This window comes from Lepidochelys kempii, chromosome 7, assembly GCF_965140285.1.
Source record: "Lepidochelys kempii isolate rLepKem1 chromosome 7, rLepKem1.hap1, whole genome shotgun sequence".
NCBI classification, from domain to species: Eukaryota; Metazoa; Chordata; order Testudines; family Cheloniidae; genus Lepidochelys; species Lepidochelys kempii.
Window position 1 is genome coordinate 56,597,157 of NC_136386.1, and position 24,085 is coordinate 56,621,241.

The 24,085-nt window shown below is 43.8% G+C and overlaps 1 protein-coding gene across 4 annotated transcripts in view; it reads left to right on the top strand.

Moving 5' to 3' along the window:
- TM9SF3 (transmembrane 9 superfamily member 3) overlaps positions 1-24,085 on the top strand; it is a 93,726-nt gene that overhangs the window by 19,608 nt on the left and 50,033 nt on the right. For all 4 annotated transcript variants that reach the window (XR_012159928.2, XM_073352979.2, XM_073352980.2 and 1 more), the window contains exons 3-6: positions 8,284-8,406; positions 16,486-16,646; positions 19,092-19,169; positions 23,103-23,234. Coding sequence is in view for 3 of the 4 variants with exons in the window: in XM_073352979.2 (XP_073209080.1) it covers positions 8,284-8,406; positions 16,486-16,646; positions 19,092-19,169; positions 23,103-23,234 (494 nt within the window). In the remaining variant the exon portion in view is untranslated. The remainder of the gene's footprint in view (positions 1-8,283; positions 8,407-16,485; positions 16,647-19,091; positions 19,170-23,102; positions 23,235-24,085) is intronic.

The following is a 24,085-nucleotide window of genomic DNA, read 5'->3' on the forward strand; positions in this document are numbered from 1 at the left end:
AAAATCTAACTGAAGCTCCCAAGGCTATGTAAAAGCCTTTACGTAAACTGATCTATTTCCTTGGAGTTTCTAGCAGAAGCAGTGAATCCCCAAAATGTAGCTTAACTTACCGTCTGCTTCACTACTTGACTGCTCATTTCTGCACTTGTGAATTTATAAATTAGCTGCCATTGTTTGATGGCAGTCACTGGCACAGGTAGTAAGGGTCACTTAACATAGGGAACACACCATCAGGGCCTCGTTCACCTTCACATCTACCAATGTGATATATGCCATCATGTGCCAGTAATGCCCCTCTGCCATGTACATTGACCATACTGGACAGTCTCTATGCAAAAGAATAAATGGACACAAATCAGACGTCAAGAATTATAACGCTCAAAAACCAGTCAGAGAACACTTCAACCTCCCTGGACACTCAATTACAGACCTAAAAGTGGCAATTCTTCAACAACAAAAACTTCAAAACCAGACTCCAATGAGAAACTGCAGAACTGGAATTAATTTGCAAACTGGACACCATCAAATTAGGCCTGAATAAAGACTGGGAGTGGATGTGTCATTACGCAAACTAAAAACTATTTCCCCATGCTGATTTCCCCCCCCCCTACTGTTACTCAACCTTCTTGTCAACTGTTTGAAATGGGCCATCCTGATTACCACTATAAAAGTGATTTTTCCTCCTGCTGATAATAGCCCACTGTAATTGATTTGTCTTGTTAGAGTTGGTAAGGCAACCCCCATCTTTTCATGTTTTCTCTCTGTGTGTGTGTGTGTGTGTGTGTGTGTGTATCTCCTACTATATTTTCTACTCCATGCATCTGATGAAGTGGGTTTTAGCCCAAATAAATTTGTTAGCCTCTAAGGTGCCACAAGTACTCCTCATTCTTTTAACATAGTCAGACTTAACCTAGGGAGTGGAAACCACTACCATTTCCTCTGTCAGGTAAGGTAGCTCTTACTTCCCTGGCTGATAAAAGGGGAAAAAGACAGATTAGGCTTTTCCTTTTCAGTGGGTTAAACGCTAGTTATTTTCTAAGCCACTTTGGTAGGAAACACTTGTGGAAATGGGTGGATAAAAGTAGTCGTTTTCAAACCTTTTTTTCTGGTGATCCAGTTGAAGAAAATTGTTGATGTCCACGACCCAACGGAGCTGGGGATGAGGGGGTTGGTGTGTGGGAAGGGCTCAGGGCTGGGGCAGAGGATTGGGGTTCAGGGTGGGGCTGGGAATGAGGGGTTCAGAGTGTGAGGGGGGCTCTGGGCTGGGCTGGAGGTGCATGCTCTGTGGTGGGGATGAGGGATTTGGGGTGCAGGAGGGGGGTTCCGGGTTTGGGGGGGGGCTCAGAGCTGGGGCAGGAGTTTGGGGTGTGGGAAGGAGTCAGGACTCTGGGCAGGGGATGCAGGCTCTGGAGTGAGGCCGGGGATGAAAGGTTTGGGGTTCAGGGTAGGGCAGGGGATCAGGGTGCGGGCTTACTTCGGGCAACTCCCAGTTAGCAGCGGTGTTGAGGCAGGCTTTCTGCCTGTCCCTGTGCCATGGACTGCATTGCTCCCCAGAAGTGGCAAGCAGCAGGTCTGGCTCCTAGGCGGAGAGGTGCAAGTGACTCCATGCTGCTCTCACCTGCAGGCACTGCTCCTCCCCTCCTCTCCCCCCAGCTCCCACTGGCCGAGAACTACCAATGGGAGTGTGGAGCTCTGTGTTGTGTCATCTTCCTTCCTTCCTTCCTTCCTCCCCCCACCACCACCTAGGAGCTGGACCTGCTGCTGGCTGCTTCCGGGGCGCAGCGCAGTGTCAGCACAGGCGGGGACTAGCCTGCCTCAGGCTGGCAGCACCGCCGACGGGACTTTTAGCGGCCCGGTCGGTGGTGCTGACCAGAGCTGCCGTGACCCAGTGCCTTACATTCCGCGACCCAGTACTAAATCGAAAGCTGCTGGATAAAAGGATGGTCTATCCTTTAGGTAAGACTTGGAAAGATGATTGTTGTGACTTGGGGGTGGAGGGGGAACGTAGTTAGTTACAACTCATTCTCTGCACATGCCAAAAAGAGTTCCTAGAGTAAGAGAATTCTGATAAACCTTGCAAAGGACACAGAGGTCAAAGAAACAGCGGTCCCCCCGGCACTTTCAGGAGCCCCACTCTCTAGGATCACTAAACCAAATAAGATGATGACATGAAATCTTATTCTTTGCTATGTAAGCTCTTTTCCTCTGCCCCTCCATAATACTAAAGAAGGGACACGTGCTTAAAAGAAATAATGTTCTGACTTTAGCTAGATAATCTGAAACATTCCTAATATTTCCCTTTAAAATTGCTAAAACAGATGTACTGGGATCTTGCATTCATTATTATGAACTTCATGTGACTTAGACTTGAAAAATCTATTTAAGGCTGGTCAGTGGAAAGCTGTCTTTGAGTGTGGAGATCTATACCATCAACTTCTGTGGAAATGAAGTTTTGCTTAACAGGCAGAATGTTTTAAGATGGTGAAAACCTACCATACCGAAGGCAGACCTAGGGAGTTTTGTCTTCCTGAATCTGCAGACAGAACTCCAGTGTTGCTGCTGCTGCTTATAAATCCTTAAGCTGCTGCAAAATGAAGTTAATTAGTCATAATTGCTGCTATTTATAACCCTAAAGGCAATAGTGAGGGTGTCAAAAATCATGTTATTTTTATGCTACTGCTTGAGAGAGCTCTGAGCAGCAGCAGAGGGCATACAGAAAAGTTTGGGACTATTGTAGAATAGAGGAATCCTCTTTTTCAGAGCAACCAAGAGTTTTTAGAATCAATAGGGTAGTGAAAATTCTCACCCCTTGCAGTACCTAGAAGGCTTTAGAAGGGAGGAAGTTGGCAAAGCTCTTTCTTCCTTCTGTCAACTAAGGGGTGTGTGTGATGCTTAATTCAGATATCTAGCAGGCAGAACCGAATACAAAAGATGGACCATTCTTCAACACGACCCAGTCCCCCAAACCTATTCCACTATCTTGGTTAAAGTTGCAATAGCCTTCCCTCTTCCAGCAGTTGGGGATAATGGGTTGAGGTTCTGGGTAGCCAAATGTCTCCAAAATAAGACTCTCTATTTCCTAATCTTACAAAGTGAAAAACAATGAGGGGCATTGTGTCAGGGCAGGGGTAAACCCCTTTAAGGCCCTGCCATAATGCTGGCTGCAGCCTGCTCTTTGGCCAGGAGTAGAGAGACTGGTATACAGCAGGGAGCCTAGCTGCAAGCCCTAATGAGGGCTGGCTCAGAGTAACATGCTGAGAGGGCTATAAAAGCCCTGGGCAAACCTCAGTGGGGGTGCTAGCCTGGGAGGAGACAGGAGGGTGGTATCACGGTCTCCTTACCAAAGAAGGAAGCCTCAAAAGCCAGGAGACCCTGGGGAGGGTCTGGGGGGCACTAGCTGTTGGGGGATCTGGGAACTGCATGAACACTGTAAATAAAGACACTTGGGTGATCCAGCAAAAGAAGGTGTGGAAGATTCTTTATTATACAGTACCAGCCTAAACACAGGGTGCAGGCTCAAGAGGGAGGAAGCCTGTGGAGACCTGGTGACAGGCATAAATGGCAAAATGTAATTAGATTTTATAACTTTCAGTTTTAACAATTTAAAGCATTGTTGCTAACACAAGGAAAGACACTTGTGTTAACATGATTTTTAAATTGACCCTATCCTTTAGACGAATCTGCTGATACCAGTCAATGATACTGGCAACCACCCTAGAAAACAATCCTTTTGTTACTAATTTACTATATTTACAGATCATGGATTTTACTAAATATGAATGAAAACAATATTTTATCTGACTAATTTTCTGCGTCATCCCCGTTAGCAAGAGCACACCATAGATATGGGAACAGCTTGGAAAAGAAGTCAGTTTGTGTGACTTGGTGGTTACCAGTACAGGTGGGGATTTTCTTCTTTCTCTATCTCAGGCAGGCACATGAGAATATTTGTGCCCTTTCATTGTGTATTCTACTTTCCCTTTTTTCCCCCACGCTGTTTCTTGACTTCCAGAAGATTAGCCATACACCAAGTCAGTTACTGATGCTCTTCTCTGTCATCTCAGGTTTTTTGGTCGGTGAGGATGGCTCTTTTATTTTCATGACTATGGGAACAGCAGTGGGTTGTTTTGTGGTCTATCAGACTGTTGCTTCCATCATAAATGTTTCTGTGTAGTATGAGAACAGAAACTTTTCCTGTTGGAATGGAAGTAGTGGCTTCAGTAACCTTAGAATTTTTTTTTTAATAGTGGGGAAAACAGCTTTGCCAAGGGAAGGAAATGGGCTCTTTCAACCACCCAGTATTTCAGCCTGCCGAGATTAGGAGTTCTTTCCCATAGAGACATAAAAAGGGCTATAAAGCCTGACTCCCACCATCATTGCCAGTGTTAATCAGGCTGGTTTAGACCTGGGTCATTGTGTCCCTATGTAGGGAAGTCCCTTCCAGTCTTGAGTCTAGTCCCCTGCTTTCGCAGGCAACCCTGTCACAGAATTTTGTTTATAAACTTTCCAAGCTCCATCTTAAAACTTGCGTGGTTTGCCCCCACTACTCCTATTGGAAAGCTGTTCCAGAACCTCTTTGATGGTTAGAAACCTTCTAATTTCTAAATGTATTCATGGCCAGTTTATGCTGATTTGTTCTTGTGCCAACATTCTTTGCATGTCATACTCTTCCCATCCTCAAGAAAGCTGGATATGCAGGTTGAACAATCCATTCGTTTCTGTCCTCTGTCCTGTTTAGAGATCTCTTTATAGTCAAAAATCTTATTTGATCATTGCAGAACCTTCTCTTTCCCTATTATATCTCTGAAGAAATGGGCTCAGAATCAGGATCTGGTGCCTTCACATAAGTCTTTCTCAGAGGTCTCTGAATACCTTCTCGGACATTTCTGTAAATGCTTTAGTATTGGAGGAAGAGACTTGCTGCAGTGTCCTTCCCTCTCCTCCTTTTAATGGAGAAGAATCAGGAAAAGGTATTTCCCAGATGTGTCAGGGGTGCAACAACTTGTGGACGGGGATTGTAAGTCTCCAAATGTACAGATTTATTTTCTGAATAAATGTGAAAAATGTATGAGTGAAGAAAACTCACTAGGCTAGCTCCCTCTAATACAGATTCAGCAGTGTTGTGACAGCCTATCTGAGATCCTTTACACTGGAAAATAGGGCTTTTCAGAATATGCTTTGAGCTAGGAACAGCTCACATTCAATAACTGTTCATCCAGTTTCTTCACTCTGTTTCTAGACCAGTTTCTTCACTCTGTGTTTTTCCGATCTCTCTGTTCATCATGGGATGGGGTTTTTCATCCTAATTAAAATGGCTGCCTTTCTAAAGGTGTGTGCAGGTGCTGATACTGTGGAGATGAGCCTTGCATAAATGGCTAGATTTTTCTGAACTTCACCCTCTCAGGTGTCTTTAACACTAAAACTCTTCCTACTAATACCACAATTGCAGATATTTAAGTCCTTGACTTATCCACCCCATTCTGTATGATATTCAGCTCCTCTGAATCCCATTTTCAGAACTGTCCCTTTGGTTCTGTTTTGAAAAGACCAAACATCCCCAAGCTAATGAGAAGTCAGAAAGGAAATAATGTGCTTTCTCTCTACTTTGAGATTGCTTTGGCTTAGGGTGGAGGGCAGAAGAGTTGTCCAGTTCAGGACAGTGTGGTTTTATATCATTAGACTTTTGGAGCCTGGTCATTAATGAGCAAGGGAGAGGGTGTGTATTTAAAGCTAGATAGCTATTCTGGAATAACTTCCTGTGCAGGCAAGCCCTGAGGCAGACATTGCTATACTAGTTCCTGTTAATTAACATTTTAAAGTGTTTCTTCACAACCACAAGGTAGTGCTTAGGTTCTGAAATACAACTAAATAACAGAGTCAAGAAGGACAATTATATGCATCAATTTACATGGCTATACTTTAGTAATCTTGCTTATGCATTGTCTGAGTTAATCACTGTATTCAGATGTTTATCATTTGATTAAAAACAAAACTAGTATCTGTGTGTGTACAAATATTGTAATGGACTTGCAGATTCCTGGCATTTACCTTTTCACACATTTAAAGGTTTGTCTTATAGCAGACAAAGGCCAGGGAGTTCAGAGTTATATTTGAATCTGATGGTGTTGCTGAGCTATGGATATTGGTTAAACCCACTTATGCCTATGCTGAGTTTGAGCCTATATTTTTCTGGGGCATATTCATATTCATATTTTCTGGTTGGCAGGATTTCACCATAACCCTTTTTAAAGTCAGCTTGGCATAAATTAGAAAAAGCAGTTAGTCCCTACGCTTTGGATTTGTTACTAAGGGGGGAATTACATTTTTTCCAAAATAAAACATCATTGGACTTGCTGTGTTGTTGCCATTCTTTGACCATTTTATACTTAACAAGAATCATAATGTTCTACTAATAGATGCTTTTGTTGTGATCTCTGAGCAATTGTTAAACACACACGGGTCAAATTTGGCCTAAAATTACCCTTCAGAAAGGTAAGGACCAACAGAAATGTTTCTGTGAATTAAAAATGAGAACTGAATGGGATCCATTTAAAAAAACAAACAGAACTTTGTGTGTGCCATTTCAGCATCACATTGTGCCAGGCATGAGAACCTGATAGTTAAATGGCCTAAAACTGATCTCAAAGTGGTCTGTCACCCAGAGCTCTTGGTAGCCATTTGCAGAGTGCTGACTGGTTGAATGGCATTGAAGTTGTTGTTTCCAACTACCAGTTAATTTTAGCTGCGCTAAAATAATGTTAACTTCCTAACACCTTCTTTATGTAAGCAAGAACTCTTTACCATGGGGGGATGATGATGATGATTGATATTTATATTGCAGTAGCATCTAGAGGATGCAGGACAAGGTCTCATTGTGCTAGGCATAGTGCAGACAGTGACAGTTCCTGCCCCAAAGAGCTTAGAACCTCAGGTTGGAAACGGGAAGTGTCCTCACTGCCCAGAGTTGGATGAGGAGTTTGTTTGTGAGCTTATCTCCATTAGCTTGTGGTCCACAATATGATAGTTTGAGAACATCTGACCTAAAAAACTCATTTTCACTGTTGATTATTTCACTCAGATTGAATAATGAAAATAGACTCGCATTATGTGAAGTAGATTTTTAGAACTCTAGCTTTAATAATTTAAAGTGTTACTACCAGAATAAGCATTTTAAAAAAAATATGTGCTTTTAACTTGATTCCCTTCAGAAGGAAATGCAAGGCTTGAAATCCAGACATCACATAAAATGTCACTCAGTAACATGGCAGCTACTGAAAGTACTTGCCTGTTAACCACATTTATATATTGAATTTTCAGTAATTCAAATAGCTTTCCAATTTGAAGTTTCAGGTTCACTTCCTTTTCCGTGTGTCGTCTTCTACATTCTTTGTCACCTTCCCATTTTTGTCTTCTCTTCAGTCTGTTTCTTTCCCATTTGCTTTGCTCCCGCTCTATACCAAATAGCTGAAAATACCAAACAGCTGAAAAACATGTTCTTTTTGAAAAAGAAAAGGAGTACTTGTGGCACCTTAGAGACTAACCAATTTATTTGAGCATAAGCTTTCGTGAGCTACAGCTCACTTCATCGCATGCATTCCACTGAAAGCTTATGCTCTAATAAATTTGTTAGTCTCTAAGGTGCCACAAGTACTCCTTTTCTTTTTGTGAATACAGACTAACACGGCTGCTACTCTGAAACCTGTTCTTTTTGCGGTGAGCCATATTGCTAGTGCCAATGGGGATATTTGAATGGGACTGAGTAACTAGTGACTGAGCTTGGAAGTACAGAGCTGGGGTTAGTTATTACCTTTACTTGTAATATTGTATTCTTGTATTTGTGAAATTACCAACTAAATATACTAATGCACATTTAAAATTGCTTGTTGGCTCTGCAAATGTTCCTAACACAAGATGGCCTTTGGGAATGACTGTTAATGTTAGCTTGCTGCTGCTGCTTCATGAGTCCTCACTTAGCCTCTTCAGATAAGAAACTACTGGCAAGTGTGTCTCAATCTGTTTGTGGATAAAGTAGTAATATGGTGATCTAAAACTTTTTTGTTGTTTCTGTGTTTGGGGGAGAATGGAGAAGCAGGGACATTTGTTTAGGTACCTCAGTGCTTGCTTTATTAAGTGTGCTGCTCACGTTACCTGCCAGAGGATGCATAGCCAATAGGAATTTCAAGCTCTGGAAATATGCATTTCCCCCCCTCTATCTGCTTAATTTGTGTGTTTAGTTAGAGCTATCATTAATATGTCATTAACATATTATTTTAATTTCCACAGATGATGTAATGCAGACCACATACTGTGAAATTGACTTGGACAAAGCAAAGAGAGATGCATTTGTGTATGCTATCAAAAATCACTATTGGTATCAGATGTATATTGATGACTTGCCAATATGGGGTAAGTGCTATATGTGCTATAACTTAAATACTTACATCATGTTTGTCAATCGTTGAGTGACTGAGTACTGTGCTGAGAGGATTAATGAGATCACTGTACTTATTGACTAAACTTCCTTAAGGGAAACTGACAGCCAACATGCCTCTATGTAGCTTAATAATAATAGGAATGAAAAAGAGGATGTTGAAGGATTGATAACTTTATTGAGGGAACACTTGTGGTGTTGAGTTTCAGTATACTTAAAAACAGTGAAAAGCTGTTTTAACAATTTCTTCCCAAAAATATAGTTTTGCTAATGCTGAGTTTTAAGGGCTAAATGCTTCACTTGGATATGCACATGCAACTAAGTTTTTAGGAGTTGTGTGCCTAACAGGGCCAGAACTTGCTTTGTGGCACTATGCCGCTGGGGCTTGGCACTATACCACTCAGACTCAGCAAGCCGTTTAGTTTTCAGATCACTTTAACTTTGTATTAATAGCCTCTGAGTTTTCTAATTCAGAGCACAATGGCCATTAAGTTAATCTCTAATGTCATTAAAGGGCTTTATACAGTATTTGGGTGTGTAAAGTGAAATAAATTAATTTTAGTTGCTCCTTGATCTTCAAAAAACTTACCTTGCTCCTTGTCAAGGATAGTAAGCAGTCAAAATCAAGGACAAGAAATAAAGCTAGATTCAGTGTCATTGATCTGAATTTCTGCATGCTTTTTGTTAAGACTCACGTGTAAATGTGGCATCTTCCTTAGCAGCTTCTACGTTCCTAATACATAAAAATTAGTGGAGGAGTTGTGCAGGACAGTGTCTTGGTGTGGTGGCTCTTGAGTCAATGGCACTAAACCAGGGATACGTAAATTATCAGTCTGTTCTTTCTGCAGTCTGTCTTGACTCTTTTTTTTTTTTTTTTTTTTTTTGGAAGTCCCCCTTCTGAGCAGGGATTTGTTGGACATTCTTAATTTGGTCTAGAAGTTGTACTTAGATCTTGGATCAAAACTCTTCTTATCCAAATGGTGTCCATCTGTGACATCTCAACCTTCCTCATACCCCTCCCCCCCCCCTTATTTATGCAGGAGAGGTTTTAGATGCCGCTTGTACACTAGTGGCAAACTTTCTTGCCCGCTAAGTTTTGTGTCCACGTTTTTCTGCCAATGCCGATTTCCATCTTCTAATTCAGTCAAATTCTGCCTGTTTACATAGGTGCTTCAGCTCTCATAGTCTGATTATAGAGAGGCGGAAGTACGAGGTGGACCTTAGTGGAGGGAGTGGGAAATCTCAGATCAGTCTAAAGTGACAGAAACAAGGGCTCAGCACAGTTAGTTGAATGAGAGCTTCTCTCCTGCTGGTTATACCAGGCAACTTAATTTCACAGGTCTTACTATGGAGTTGAGGTAGGTGGTCTGTACTTAAAAGAGGAGGATCAGAGTTGAGTTGATGTAAACTCTAATTTAAAATGTTGTTAACTTTGGAATTAAGAACATAATTATGCCACATCTGCTCAGCAAGCTGTGTTTAGCCCATCAGGAGCTCTTTGGACCAGACCACAGCAACAGAAAACAACTAGGGTAGAGGGGGGTCTTCATTCCGCAGGGTTTCCTAATGCCAGATGGGGCTATTCCCTATATCTTCTTAGGGTCTACTTATACTCCCAGAAGATCTTGGGGATAAAGTGGCTCTTTCCCTAGAGGATTCCATGGTTGTCTGTCATTCCCTTTCCTCTCCCCCAGAAAAGAAAAAGTACAAGAAGACAGCCTTATGAAACTGGATGTAAGCGCAAGGAAAAAGTGTGTCAAGTTTCACATAAACTTGTGTTCAGGTGAATTATTTTTTGTCAGTTACAACACAGTTTTCTGCCCCTTCCCAGGAGGGATGTATATGACTGTAGTTTAATAATAATAACAATAAAAAGACCAAGCCACTAGCCAGGGTCCCTTTTGATAGTCAATATCCTGCATGATACTGCCCAACGCTCACTCAGATGTTCTGCCTGCATCCTTAGCTCCTTCTCAGAGGCTCACAGCATTATAGATTTGGTCATGATTACTACCTTCAGGAGTGAAAGCTTAAAATATGTATTTTTCTGAGCACTTAACATTTCTCTAATAAACCATTAATATTTGGTCAACTGCCACTCTGGTTACTAGCTATTTCTAGTGTAATTCAAAGCTTTTCATGTATGTTTAGTACCTATCTGATAGGAAATTTAAGAGTTTAATGACAATGCAATATGTGAGGCAGTAAACTTCTTGGGTGGGTGATTGATTAAATTACTTGTTGCAATGATCCTCCAGTACAATTAATACAATTCTTATGATCTATTGGGAAAATCCTTCATTAATTAAAACATAAGTTAAAATGTTCTTGTTGGAAGTTTGAAAGTTCTTCTTTGAGTGATTGCTCATATCGATTACAATTAGGCGTGTGCCGCGGGGCTTGCACAGTCATGGGGAAGTTTTTCCCCTAGCAGCACCCTTCGGGTCGGCTGTGGAGCCCCCTGGAGTGTTGCCTTCGTGGCGCTCAATATATGACCCTGCTGACCTGGCGTGCTCTCAGTTCCTTTTTACCGCGTGTGACAGTCGTTGGAACTGTGGCGTCTTGCTTAGCAAGTTCTCCACGTTTCCCTAGCTCTTGTTTCTCGTTCTTATAACTTTTTATTTAGTTATTATAGTTTATTTTCGTAGTAGTTCGTAGCAGTTAGGCTGGGGGGGTTTACCCTCCGTCCCGACCGCTTTTTCTTGGGAGGGCTTTCATGCCCAAGTCCCAAGGGTTCAAGTCCTGATCCAAGCCCATGCCAATGAGCAAACCCCACAACACTTGTCTGAAGTGTCTGGGGGAGGCTCACTAAGACGATAGGTGCAGGATTTGCAACGGCTTTTGCCCTAGAACCAAAAAGGAGGGAGACTTTCGCCTTGAGCAGCTCCTTATGGAGGCAACACTTAGACCTCAGCCTTCTTCGGCGTGGCAGGACCTGGCATCGAGTTCTTCCATGCGTAGCACAGCGGGGCAGATGGACTTTGGTAGAGACCCGCGGCACTGGCGCTGAAACCGGCGGGATTGACCCGACACCACTCCCATTCCCTGGTACCGAAGTGGCACTGGAAGCAAGGGCGGAGTGGCTCTTCATCCCAGAGGCCCACCCCCCGGCGCCGGCCAATGGGACACATCTTCGAGAGGGGCACCCAGTGCCGAAGCCTGCGGAAGTGGCACAGTTGACTTCAGTCCCGCAGGATGGACTGTCGAGTCAGTTTCCGTTGGACTCCCCGATCCACAGCATTGAGGAGATGCAGTTACCGTCCACTCCGGACACCTTTGCGGCTGCAAGGGACCTCATTGCCATGACGGTGCCAAGGTCGCCTATGATTTGCGCCAAACCTCTTGTACCACAACGTATGGCACCGTCTCGAGGCAAAGCAGCTATGATTTCACCGTCAGCACCGTTGATTGAGTCCTGGCACTGGTCAAACTCGTGGCACTACTCCAGATCGTGCCAGCCCTCCCAATCAAGAAGCTGATACGCACGTCGGTCACCTTCACGGAGCAGGTCCTGGATCTGGCACCAGCCTCAGCACTGCTTAACGACCCCGTGTAGTTCCAGGTTACGGCTCCGCTCCCCAGCCTCACGGCTCCGCTCCCTGGCTCAGCTTCACTCGGCACCGCCCTGGCCTTCGCGGTCCCAATCCCGTTCCTTGGGCTCGGAGGTGGGGTCTAGGTACTTGGAATGGGACCGTCCCCAGTCAGGCCATGGACGCTCTGAGGTGGGGGCAGGGCTGTGGCCTGCATAGTGGCAGGGACCAACTCAGTGGCCATTCTGGACTCCGTGGGTATACAACCAGTCCCAGGGTGCCCAGTCTAAGGCTCCCAATCGGCCATGACTGAACCAAGGATGCCGGAGGCCTAAGCCAGTCAGCCCACCCCTAGGGGTGGCTGAGGAGGTGCCATGCCCTTTCTCTCCCCCCCCCCCCCCCCCCGAACCAACTCCAACTCAGGTCCCTGAGCTGCAGGCAAACAGCAAAGTAGGTTATCAGGCTCCTGATGAGCAGTAGGTTCGGGAAGATCTGGTTCCCCCATTGGCCTCCCTGGACAAGGCTGTCACAGGCACTTCCATCTCTAGGCTGCCTCCCATAGACAGCCATGCCCACCAGGACCTTCTGCGCAGGGTGACGTGAATGTGGGCCTGCAGGCTGAGGAGGTGGTAGAGTCAGAGGAGCTGATAGTAGACATTCTGGCCCCAGAAGGTCCTTCGAGGGTGGCTCTGCCCCTCATCAAAACTATACAGGCCAATGCTAAGACTATCTGGCAGACTCTGGCCTCCATCCCCCCTACAACCAAAGGGATCGAGAGGAGGTACTTCATGGCCTCAAAGAGGTACAAATACCTCTTTATGCACCTGCAGCCCTGCTTGCTGGTGGTTGCAGCTGTAAATATGAGAGAGGGGCAGCAGGCCCCAGCGCCCAAATCCAAGGAGGTCAAGCGTCTGGACTTATTTGGCCCCAAGGTGTATTCTACCTGGGGGGCCCAGCTCAGGATTGCCAACCAGCAGGCAGTCCTGAGCCGATATAACTTCAAATCCTGGAACTCAATGCTTAAGTTCAAGGAGTTTGTGCCATCTGAGTCCAGGGAGGAGTTTGGGGCTATAGTAGAGGAGGGCAAGGCACAGACCTCTTTACAGGCCTCACTGGATGATGTGGACTCGGCAGCGAGTACCTTGTCCTCAGGTATTGCCATGAGGCACACCTCTTGGTTGCAAGCCTTGGGCCTACCGCCTGAGATTCAGCAGACAACGCAGGACCTGCTCTTTGATGGGGCAGGCCTGTTTGCAGATCAGACTGACTCTCGGCTGCATAGTCTAAAGGACTCAAGGGCGACTATGAAGTCCTTGGGTAAGCACACCCCACAACCCAACGGAAGCACTTCAAACCCCAACAGCCGTGGCAGCACTCCTCCCCTTCTCAGCCGAGGCAGGACTTTTACAGGTGGATGGGAAGGAATGGCAGAAGGAAGCCTTCCAACCCACCGTCCAGACAAGGCCAGGGCTCGACCAAACCATCGTCGGCTTCCAAGCACGCCTTTTGAAGGGACGCCCAAGGACAGTGCACCAGACTCACCCCTGGATCCTTCCCCACGCTTTTTGAATCGTTTGTCCCACTTCTACCATGCATGGTCCCAAATAACCTCGGACTGCTGGGTCCTCCACACAGTGGAAGCGGGATACTCTCTCCAGTTCTCCTCCTATCCTCCCTCCTTCCCCGTCCCTCTTCAGAGAACCCCTCACGAGCAACTCCTTTTCCAGGAGGTGTGGGTGCTCCTCGCCATAGGAGTGGTGGAGGAGGTTCCTCAGGACCTAAGGGGTAAGGGATTCTACTCCTGATACTTGATGATCCCCAAGGCCAAGGGGGGTCTCAGACCCATCCTGGACCTGCGTGGGCTCAACAAATTCATGGTAAAGTTGAAGTTCTGCATGGTCTCCCTATCCATCATTATCCCATCTCTGGATCTGGGAGACTGGTATGCTGCCCTTGACATGAAGGATGCGTACTTTCACATAGTGATTCGTCCAGCGCACAGGCGCTTCCTGGTCAACCACAAACATTACCAATTCACTGCCCTTCCATTTGGCCTCTCAACAGCCCCCCGAGTGTTCACCAAGTGCATGTCGGTTGTGGCTGAGAATTTTCTCTTGGAGTTCTGGGAATGACAGAAACTGGATTTTCAGTAACTGGAACCTGTTAGCATTTTTTTAGTGATTCTTTGTGCTGAATACTGCATTCCTGCTGTTATTCATCGGCCTTAACATCGGTTCAGCAGGTTTCCGCAAGATTACCACCCTTGGGAGGCCTACTGTAGACTTGCCTGCCTGCATTTTAAGCACCATATTTTTTTAACAATGTAAAATGTTCCTAGTGTAGACAAGGCCTTGGTGGGTTTTTTCTTGGTTCAGCTTGTTACTGTGTCTCCTTAATGGGTTAGCTGAGCCCTACCATGTGCTACTGATAGAAAACAAGTCTGTTCTGAGGAGTTTGGGGGAATAGAATCCAAATGGCATGGCCTCCTGCTATGAATTCTAGGCAGTTTATGCTTACCTTAGTTGGTGAAGCAGACCAATTTTCTTAACAGGTGTCAAGAAATCTGAGCTTCCATCAAAATGGTCTTCTTTTTATGACTGTCCTAATTTTGCCTATGAGCATGGTAGAAGTTTGCCTGCCAGTGTGTTCTATTCCTTCTGGTTGTCCACCATGGGAGAGACTGTTAGGCCATGGTTGGATTTACCAGTTTAACACACCATCAACACTTGAAGTTGCCCTTAGGAGGAAAGCTTGGAAGGTCTGGAAATGGAAGAGTGTTCGCTAGACTATATCTAGATAGCTTACAATAACTCTTATTTGTAGACAATGAAAAGGCATTGACCTCAAATTACTGTTGGAAGGACTGCATCTGATTCACTAACATCTAGAAGGTTACCTAACCTTTGTTGCTTTTAAATTGAATCCAGGCAAAATGAGATGAGTGCTTTTCTTTCTACAAAGCCAAGGCAGATAGTAGATAGAATGACTTGGCTCTATGGCATGCAGTCTCCTTGACTGGGTGTAATGGTGTGTTAATATACTCTTTCAAGAGGTGGTTGATCTGAATATCTTTTTAGCTGTTTCGAGATCCAGTGTGTCGTGGCTTTGGGCAACACCAGCAGAGCAGATGTGTCAGGCTGAGTAGCATAGCCACAAATCGGCAAATGTTCTTCCTGCACAGTGTACATGAGGCAACACTGAACAGAAGAGCTTGAATGAGACATGAAGTAAAATACTATCTTGAAAAATAAAGAGCATAGATAACCTTCAAGTGCTGTTTCTTCTTACATCTGTTCCTTTGGGGAAACCCTTTCCCTTGTTTTTCCACTGCTTGTTTCTTTTTAGACATGTCTTCCTATATGTTTGCACTTTGAATGCTGCTATTATAAGAGGTAGAAGTTCTTGATTCTGAATCTTACTTTCTTTATGAAGAGATTGAGGTGATTTTTATGTTTTTATACATGGCTCTTCACCACAGTTTGTAGCTGTCAAAGACCTCCTGGGTTTTTGAGGTGTTATGAAGAACCTGAACGATGTGTCTTGAAATTATTCTTAAGAGGGAGGGTATCTGTTCCATGGCTGAGGCCCATGTACTCAATGGCAACCTGAATCTAACTTTTGTGGCAAAGTCCCTGGATTCTGTGGAACTCTTATGTGACAGAGCAGAAATGTTGCAGCAGCTGCATGAAAATCAAGAAATTTGTAACAAATAATGAAAATCCATAATGCAATCAGCCCAGTGTTTCTCGTGGTGCCTGATCACTTCTCTACTTGGAGTTGAGGAGCACCTCTAGGATTAGGATAGGATCAGACTGGATATTTCTCCTAAAATGATGTGTAGCAAAATAGTTAAGTGTTCCTATTTTGCTTTGTCACTCAGGAAATGGAGATGAATGGGACCATGAAAGATCTTGCCAGTGTCCGTCAACAAAAGTAAAGCAGTCAGGACCTTTCGTTTCTGACAAACAGCAGAAAAATTTGAGTGCAAATGAGGACACAATGTGTGGGGGAGTGTGATAAGGCAGAGGTGGCAATAATGAATGTGGAATATAGAATGAATGTGAAGTGAATCATAGAAGAGGAAAGAGTGAGTGAGTGAAAGGATAGATGGAACAAGGGAGAGAAGAAGGTAAGAGGGGGAGGCTGTGGAATTAGAGTTTTGGTCATAAACTTTATACTGGCACTCAGATGAAAAGATAAAAAGAACATTGATACAACTGTGTCTTGCATGACTAATATGGTCCTTGTTATCTGCACCTGTACATTTACTGTGATATCATCACTGTTTGCTGGTCTAGCAAATCAGTTGCTTGAAGGTGCAATGCTATCAAACGCACTCGCTCAGAAACAAGGAAGACTTAAATGTATGTCCTGATTTTTTTTTATAATGTTAATTTAGCTACCGAGATTATTTTTGTAGTGTGCCATAGTATATCGAATGTTCATGAAATTATTCACAAAATACTCTTGAAACATGCTTGTAATTGCATGTTGTGTCTTATACAATACTTGTTTCTTCTACAGGAATTGTTGGTGAAGCAGATGAAAATGGGGAAGACTATTATCTTTGGACCTACAAAAAACTTGAAATTGGTTTTAATGGGAATAGAATTGTGGATGTGAATCTGACAAGTGAAGGAAAGGTCAAATTGGTTCCAAATACCAAAATCCAAATGTCATATTCAGTAAGTAATGCAGGAATATACAAGGGATAAGAAATTCTGCAGAGTATAGTACTTTAGGAATAGTTACTTACATATCCAAAACTGATGTCTGTGTTTTTACAGGGAAAACTGTCATAAGTGAAGATGCATCTTTTCCATAACTTGCTGTTTGTAGAATTACATTTAAAGTGCTGATATCATGCATTTAAAACAACTAACTGAAGCATGTAAACAGGGTGGCTTTAATATGGATTCATGGTTCAGTTGCACCCACAGAAACTAGGGGTGTAAAACCGGGCATACATACATTTTCCCCGGAGCTGTGTGGAGAGGAGGGGGTAGCCCTGGGGGAAGGAGGAGTATTGGCGAGCGAACCCATCCCACACTCACTGCTCAGCAGCTGCTCCTGTCCCACAGAGCTGAATGTTGTGACCTGGTGCATAGTATTGCAGTGCCACTCTCACTGAAATTTGGCCTGACTGTCCTCCTCTCATGGCTTTGGAGAAATGCAAAATGTGTCTGAAAGTGTGTATATATTGGTCTTTTCCTAAGTCACGTTTCATGCCTAATAACACTAGCGTATTTGGAAGCAAATTTCAAATCTACAAGTAACTTTCATATCTAGTACTCAGGTTTCAGTTTGTCCCAGGGCAGTTTACATCAATGGGTAGTTGAATGACCTGTGTGACAGATGATAATGGTACCTCAGTCCTATGCAGAGCAAGGTTCCCCCTAAATGGGCAAGCAGGGACCATGGTCTGATCAGCTCCTGCTGTGCAGAGGTGCTTTGTCATGAGGAGGCATCTCTCTCCTGCCTGGGAGGAGAGAGTTCCCACGGCTGCCAATGCTGTTGCTGGCATTGGGAAGAAGCTTGGCATGAAGGTCTCAGTATGCACCCACCAATGATTGAGGAGAGGGGAAAGCACCCCTCTGACAGAGGGCCTCCTGGATGTAGCAGAAAAGAGGAAAAGTAAGAGTACTGAAAGTAAAAGCAGTTTAATGTTGTAGTTTATTTAATGAACTGGTTGCTAACAGTACATACACACACACACACACACACGCACGCTTGCTTATGTGTACCTTCCACTACGCTGCTTTATTTTAACAGACAGTCTCACACTTACACTTAAAGTACTTTGTTATTAACACTAATATATCTACCTAATGTATTAGATTTTCTTAACATAATGGATTTTTAACGATGTCGCTCAGGGGTGTAGATATTTCATACCCCTGAGCAACGCAGCTGGGTCGACCTAACTTTGTAATGTGGACCTGGCCTACAGGGTACCTAAGGGCTTGGCTACACTTGCAGATGTAGAGCACAGGGAGTTAAACCAGCCTTTGGAGACCGCAGCAGGGAAAACACTGCTGTGTGTTTACACAGTCAGCTGCAAGCGCACTGGCATGGCCACATTAGCAGCTCTTGCAGTATCACAAAGAGCAGTGCATTGTGGTAGCTATCCCAGTGTGCAAATGGCTTTTCAAATGTGGTGGGCGGGTGGAGTGTGACAGGGAGTGTGTATGTGCGGGGAGAGACTGTGTGTTTTGGGGGGCTGAGAGCGTGTCAGCATGCTGTCTTGTAAGTTCAGACAGCAGCAGACTCCCCTCCACCACACACACACTCACAACAGTAGCATTCCACACTAATGGTTTGCTTTGTCCTGGAGCATGCTGGCTGGCTGTCAGAAACGGAGCTTTGAAAGGGGATAGCCGCATGCCTGCAGCCGATTTCAAAACAATGAGAAGAGTGGCCATTTGACTTCAGGGGATTATGGGACGTTTCTGGAGGCCAATCATAGCGCAGTAATGCAACAGCTCATCCACACTGAGGCCCAGGCTGGGTGCAGCAAGCTTTATGCTTCACATGGAGGTGGATGACCAGGAGCGCTCCAGCTGCAGAGTCCAGACGCTCTAAGTGCCTTGCCAATGTGGACGCCTCAGGAGTTAGGGCGCCCGGGGCTGCTTTAATGCGCTCTAACTTGCAAAAAGAAAAGGAGTACTTGTGGCACCTTAGAGACTAACCAATTTATTTGAGCATGAGCTTTCGCTGTAGCTCACAAAAGCTCATGCTCAAATAAATTGGTTAGTCTCTAAGGTGCCACAAGTACTCCTTTTCTTTTTGCGAATACAGACTAACACGGCTGTTACTCTGAAATCTAACTTGCAAGTCTAGCTAAGCCCTTAGACTAATCTTCTTCTTTGTTCCTAGATGTGCTTTCTCAGCTGAGGGTTGGAGTAGTTTTGCAGGGCAGCATGGTGAAGTATGCATTGCTGTTGCTTATGCTCTCCCTGTTCTGTAGATTTCAGTCTTTAAGGGCTGTCAGCCAAGCTCCTTTTGTTATCTCCTAAATTCATTTTTAAACTGAAGAAAAAAGTCTGATATGGACAGTTTCTAAATCCCTGTGGCTTTATGGCTGAGCAAGTATTGCGGGCTTTTCAAGTGTAAATCTTTTCTCTCTCCAGGTGAAATGGAAAAAATCAGATGTGAAATTTGAAGATCGGTTTGACAAGTACCTTGACCCATCTTTCTTTCAACACAGAGTATGTAGTTCTAAAACAGCCATACAAAACTTCCTTTGAAATGTACTCTGGTTCAGAAAGGCCAGTGGAACAGTTCTCCACGCTGCTCCAGTTGCTTCTGTTGTAGTGATAAAGGAGAGGTAAAATGTTTTGGAGGTGGCTTTGTCCCTTTTGAGAAGGGGGCAGATAAAATACTTAAAAATGTAAAAATGGCTCAATCCAGTTGATTTTATTTTTAACATGAGGTAACTTGTGGAATAGCACTCTTCATGGAAAACTTTTCTCTGCAGCACCCGGTAAGTTAAGAAGGCAGCGTGTATGAATTCTTATGAACAGTTACTCAAGTGGAACAGATGCCAAAGATTCAGCAGGGAGCACACATTGTGCTGCTTCATGAGAATCATAGAATTATAGAATATCAGGGTTGGAAGGGACCTCAGGAGGTCATCTCGTCCAACCTCCTGCTCAAAGCAGGACCAATCCCCAATTAAATCATCCCAGCCAGAGCTTTGTCAAGCCTGACCTTAAAAACTTCTAAGGAAGGAGATTCTACCACCTCCCTAGGTAACTCATTCCAGTGTTTCACCACCCTCCTAGTGAAAAAGTTTTTCCTAATATCCAACCTAAACCTCCCCCACTGCAACTTGAGACCATTACTCCTTGTCCTGTCCTCTTCTACCACTGAGAATAATCTAGAACCATCCTCTCTGGAACCACCTCTCAGGTAGTTGAAAGCAGCTATCAAATCCTCCCTCATTCTTCTCTTCTGCAGACTAAACAATCCCAGTTCCCTCAGCCTCTCCTCATAACTCATGTGTTCCAGACCCCTAATCATTTTTGTTGCCCTTCGCTGGACTCTCTCCAATTTATCCACATCCTTCTTGTAGCGTGGGGCCCAAAACTGGACACAGTACTCCAGATGAGGACTCACCAGTGTCGAATAGAGGGGAACGATCACGGTCCCTCGATCTGCTCGCTATGCCCCTACTTATACATCCCAAAATGCCATTGGCCTTCTTGGCAACAAGGGCACACTGCTGACTCATATCCAGCTTCTCGTCCACTGTCACCCTTAGGTCCTTTTCTGCAGAACTGCTGCCTAGCCATTCGGTCCCTAGTCTGTAGCTGTGCATTGGGTTCTTCCGTCCTAAGTGCAGGACCCTGCACTTATCCTTATTGAACCTCATCAGATTTCTTTTGGCCCAATCCTCCAATTTGTCTAGGTCCCTCTGTATCCTATCCCTCCCCTCCAGCGTATCTACCACTCCTCCCAGTTTAGTATCATCTGCAAATTTGCTGAGGGTGCAATCCACACCATCCTCCAGATCGTTAATGAAGATATTGAACAAAACCGGCCCCAGGACTGACCCCTGGGGCGCACTCCACTTGACACCGGCTGCCAACTAGACATGGAGCCATTGATCACTACCCGTTGAGCCCGACAATCTAGCCAACTTTCTACCCACCTTATAGTGCATTCATCCAGCCCATACTTCTTTAACTTGCTGACAAGAATACTGTGGGAGACCGTGTCAAAAGCTTTGCTAAAGTTAAGAAACAATACATCCACTGCTTTCCCTTCATCCACAGAACCGGTAATCTCATCATAGAAGGCGATTAGATTAGTCAGGTATGACCTTCCCTTGGTGAATCCATGCTGATTGTTCCTGATCACTTTCCTCTCATGTAAGTGCTTCAGGATTGATTCTTTGAGGACCTGCTCCATGATTTTTCCGGGGACTGAGGTGAGGCTGACCTGCCTGTAGTTCCCAGGATCCTCCTTCTTCCCTTTTTTAAAGATTGGCACTACATTAGCCTTTTTCCAGTCATCTGGGACTTCCCCTGTTCGCCACGAGTTTTCAAAGATAATGGCCACTGGCTCTGCAATCACAGCCGCCAATTCCTTTAGCACTCTCGGATGCAACTCTTCCGGCCCCATGGACTTGTGCACGTCCAGCTTTTCTAAAAAAGAAAATGCTGTATAGAGGCTTTCTGACCGCTTCAGTCTATCTGAAACTGTCCCAGAAGCCTTCTTACTCTGCTCCCCTGCTATACTTGTGTCCCATCCCCCTTCCTAGCAGAGTACTGTAAACAATTGTTCCAACTTGATAGGTCCTAAGCAGCATTGATGTTATGCTCGCAACAGAAGAAAGTAAATGGTGCTGAATCAGTATCGCTGTTGACCTATCAGTTGCCCACTGTATTTACTGGGTGTGTTTTTGTTTTGAATTGGAGAAAAAAAAACAATCCTTTTGATTTCGACAGGTAAGCTACACTTTTCATTGAAGCAGACAGGCAGCAGCTTAAATTATGGTATTGAATTCTCCTAAAGCCTTTCATTGCCATTGTCCCATTTGGGATTTCAGGGTGGAGTTGGAGTAGAATTTGGATGGGATTTTTAAAGATCAGTGGCTTACTGACTGCTGTGGCAATCGTCCTCTGCCTCTTTCCCACTTTGTATGAACTTGTGAAATGATTGTAGCAATATGGAAATATTAATAACTGAAAATCTCCAGTGTCACATTGAGAATAAGGCAAAATGGATCTTCTTTCCCATGTTAATAATGAGAAAAATTAATGGACAGTGGAACAGTTTCACACACTGCTGAAAGTACGAACAGCACAGTGAACAGATGTGGGGGAAGTATACATTTTTTCATGCTAAATCCTGATTTATTTTTCTGGGGTAGAGAATTAGCCAGTGCTAGAACAAGAGATGAGCTCAAACTGAAGTCCTTGGTCTCTGGGGAAGTTCGTATCTTGATCTGAACTTGGGGTGGGCACATGTCTGGTTAAAACTACTTATAAGCACTCTGTACATAGCTCTTCTCCTGGTAAGGTAGATGTTAGTTACTGCCTGATTGTCATGTGTTTTTCAATTTTGAACAGGGGGATGTATGTTGAACCCCTTAGGTGCAAAATATGACATTGCTTTTCAAATTATAAATTTTTCCAGGGAGTGTTCTTATGATTTTAAAGTAGTCCCTGCAATACTAAATTCCAGCGTTGGTAGCAACTATAACAAATGTCATTTCTGGGTTCTGTGTGGGTTGTTTTTTTTTGGTGGTGATTTTGAGGTAGGTTGGAATTATTCAGCATTGGAAGTGTATTTTAAATAAATTAAATATTAGTTACTTCCAGAACTAATAACTTTCATTGTACATTGTGCCATACTTTTGACCTGACCTACAAACTAGTTTGCCACGATGTCATCTCATTTACTAATAGCTGTAGGAATGTTTCCCATGGTCAAGCTCAACTGTTTCCTTAGGTCCTGCAAGATTCAGTCCCATTCAGATTACTGTTCCTAGTCTGATGTGTGACACTGCAGCATGGGCTATGCTGGTAATGTTTTTTATAAGAGAATCATCCTGGAGAGGAGAGGTAGCAGACAGGTAAATAGCATGACCTGATGAAGAGCGCTGTGTTAGTTTGAAAGCTGTTCTCTCACCAAAAAAAGGTCCAATAAAATATATTGCCTCACCCATTTTGTCTCAAGTAAATAGCATGTTGTTCTTTGGTGTGGTTTTGCAGCATTGATTGCTTTGTCTCAGATGGAAACAAAATATTGCAGCTGCAACTGTGGTATAGCTTAAAACAGTTAATGTTACCTGACCCGTCTGCTACTCAGATAGGATGGCTCTAGGTTGCAGTAAGGTGCCTATTGGGATTTCAAATCAGAATGGGAATCTTCTGCACTGAATGCCTTTGGTCTTAAAAAGGAAAATGTTGAGGTTTAACTATTAATGTTCTGTAGCAGCTTAGTTTGACTAATGGACACATCAACGTGTTATGGAAGATGATGAAAACTTCAAAATTTTGCACGCTATATTTAATAGGATTTGTGCAAGCTTTAGATAATTCATTGCTACTTAGCACAATAGTTTGTACTGACTCTTATTGGGCACTAATATGTACCTACAGTACTTAAAATTGAGTCTTTTTTTCTTGTAGATTCACTGGTTTTCAATTTTCAATTCCTTCATGATGGTCATCTTTCTGGTGGGTTTAGTGTCTATGATATTAATGAGAACATTACGAAAAGATTATGCACGATATAGCAAAGAAGAAGAAATGGATGATATGGTAAGACTTGCACTAAGTTCTTAGAAATTTTAGTAAGACATATTGCTTTTTCTGTTGTTGATTTCATTGAGCTTATGAATAGTTTCCTTAACCAAAATAGAAAATAAATTGAAATTTGTGGAGAAAATTTGTCTAGGAAGTGGTCAGGGAATTCTCTCCAGGAAGAGAGTGGCTTTCAGATTTCCCAACCAGAGCAACATAATTTCCTGTTACAAGGTTGCTGGCTTCTGAGGACTGAATTAGGAAACTTAAAGCTGTTGGGACAGACTGCACAGAGGATTGGTGATGAGACAGTAGCCTTTCACTCGTAGGTTGCAGCTTTGAATTCTGCTTAGGGTTGTAGTAGCTGAGTGTTCATAAATTCTGCTTCTTATTAAATGTTTGGTCTGCCCAGTCCAGGTGCTAGTCGCTATTGGTTCACATTACCATGGCTGGCACTAAATGGCACGTTCCTGTGTAGAGGGGCCAAAAACTGACTGGGTATGGAAACTGAGCTCCCCTCCGGACCTGCAAGAGCTGGTCCCTCCAACTCATGTGTGAGGCACGTTGGTAGAGCATTGTAGAAAAAAATGCATCACCATGACTCATGATATATCCTTTTTTGTGGATAAATTGGGCTTCAGTCTCCAGAGCTTTCAAGCAGCCATCTTCCACAAGTGCCAATTTCACAAATGCTATCTTTTTAAAAAAAAAAAAAAAAAAAAAAAATCAAAAAAAAAAAATCCTATCTATTGGCCCCTGTGCTTTGGAAGCCTGTGTAAACCCCTAAAGACTGACATTTGTAGGTTGGGGAAGTAAAACCATTCTGAATGGATTTAGCTTTCCACTAGTGACTTTCATTGTGCATTTTG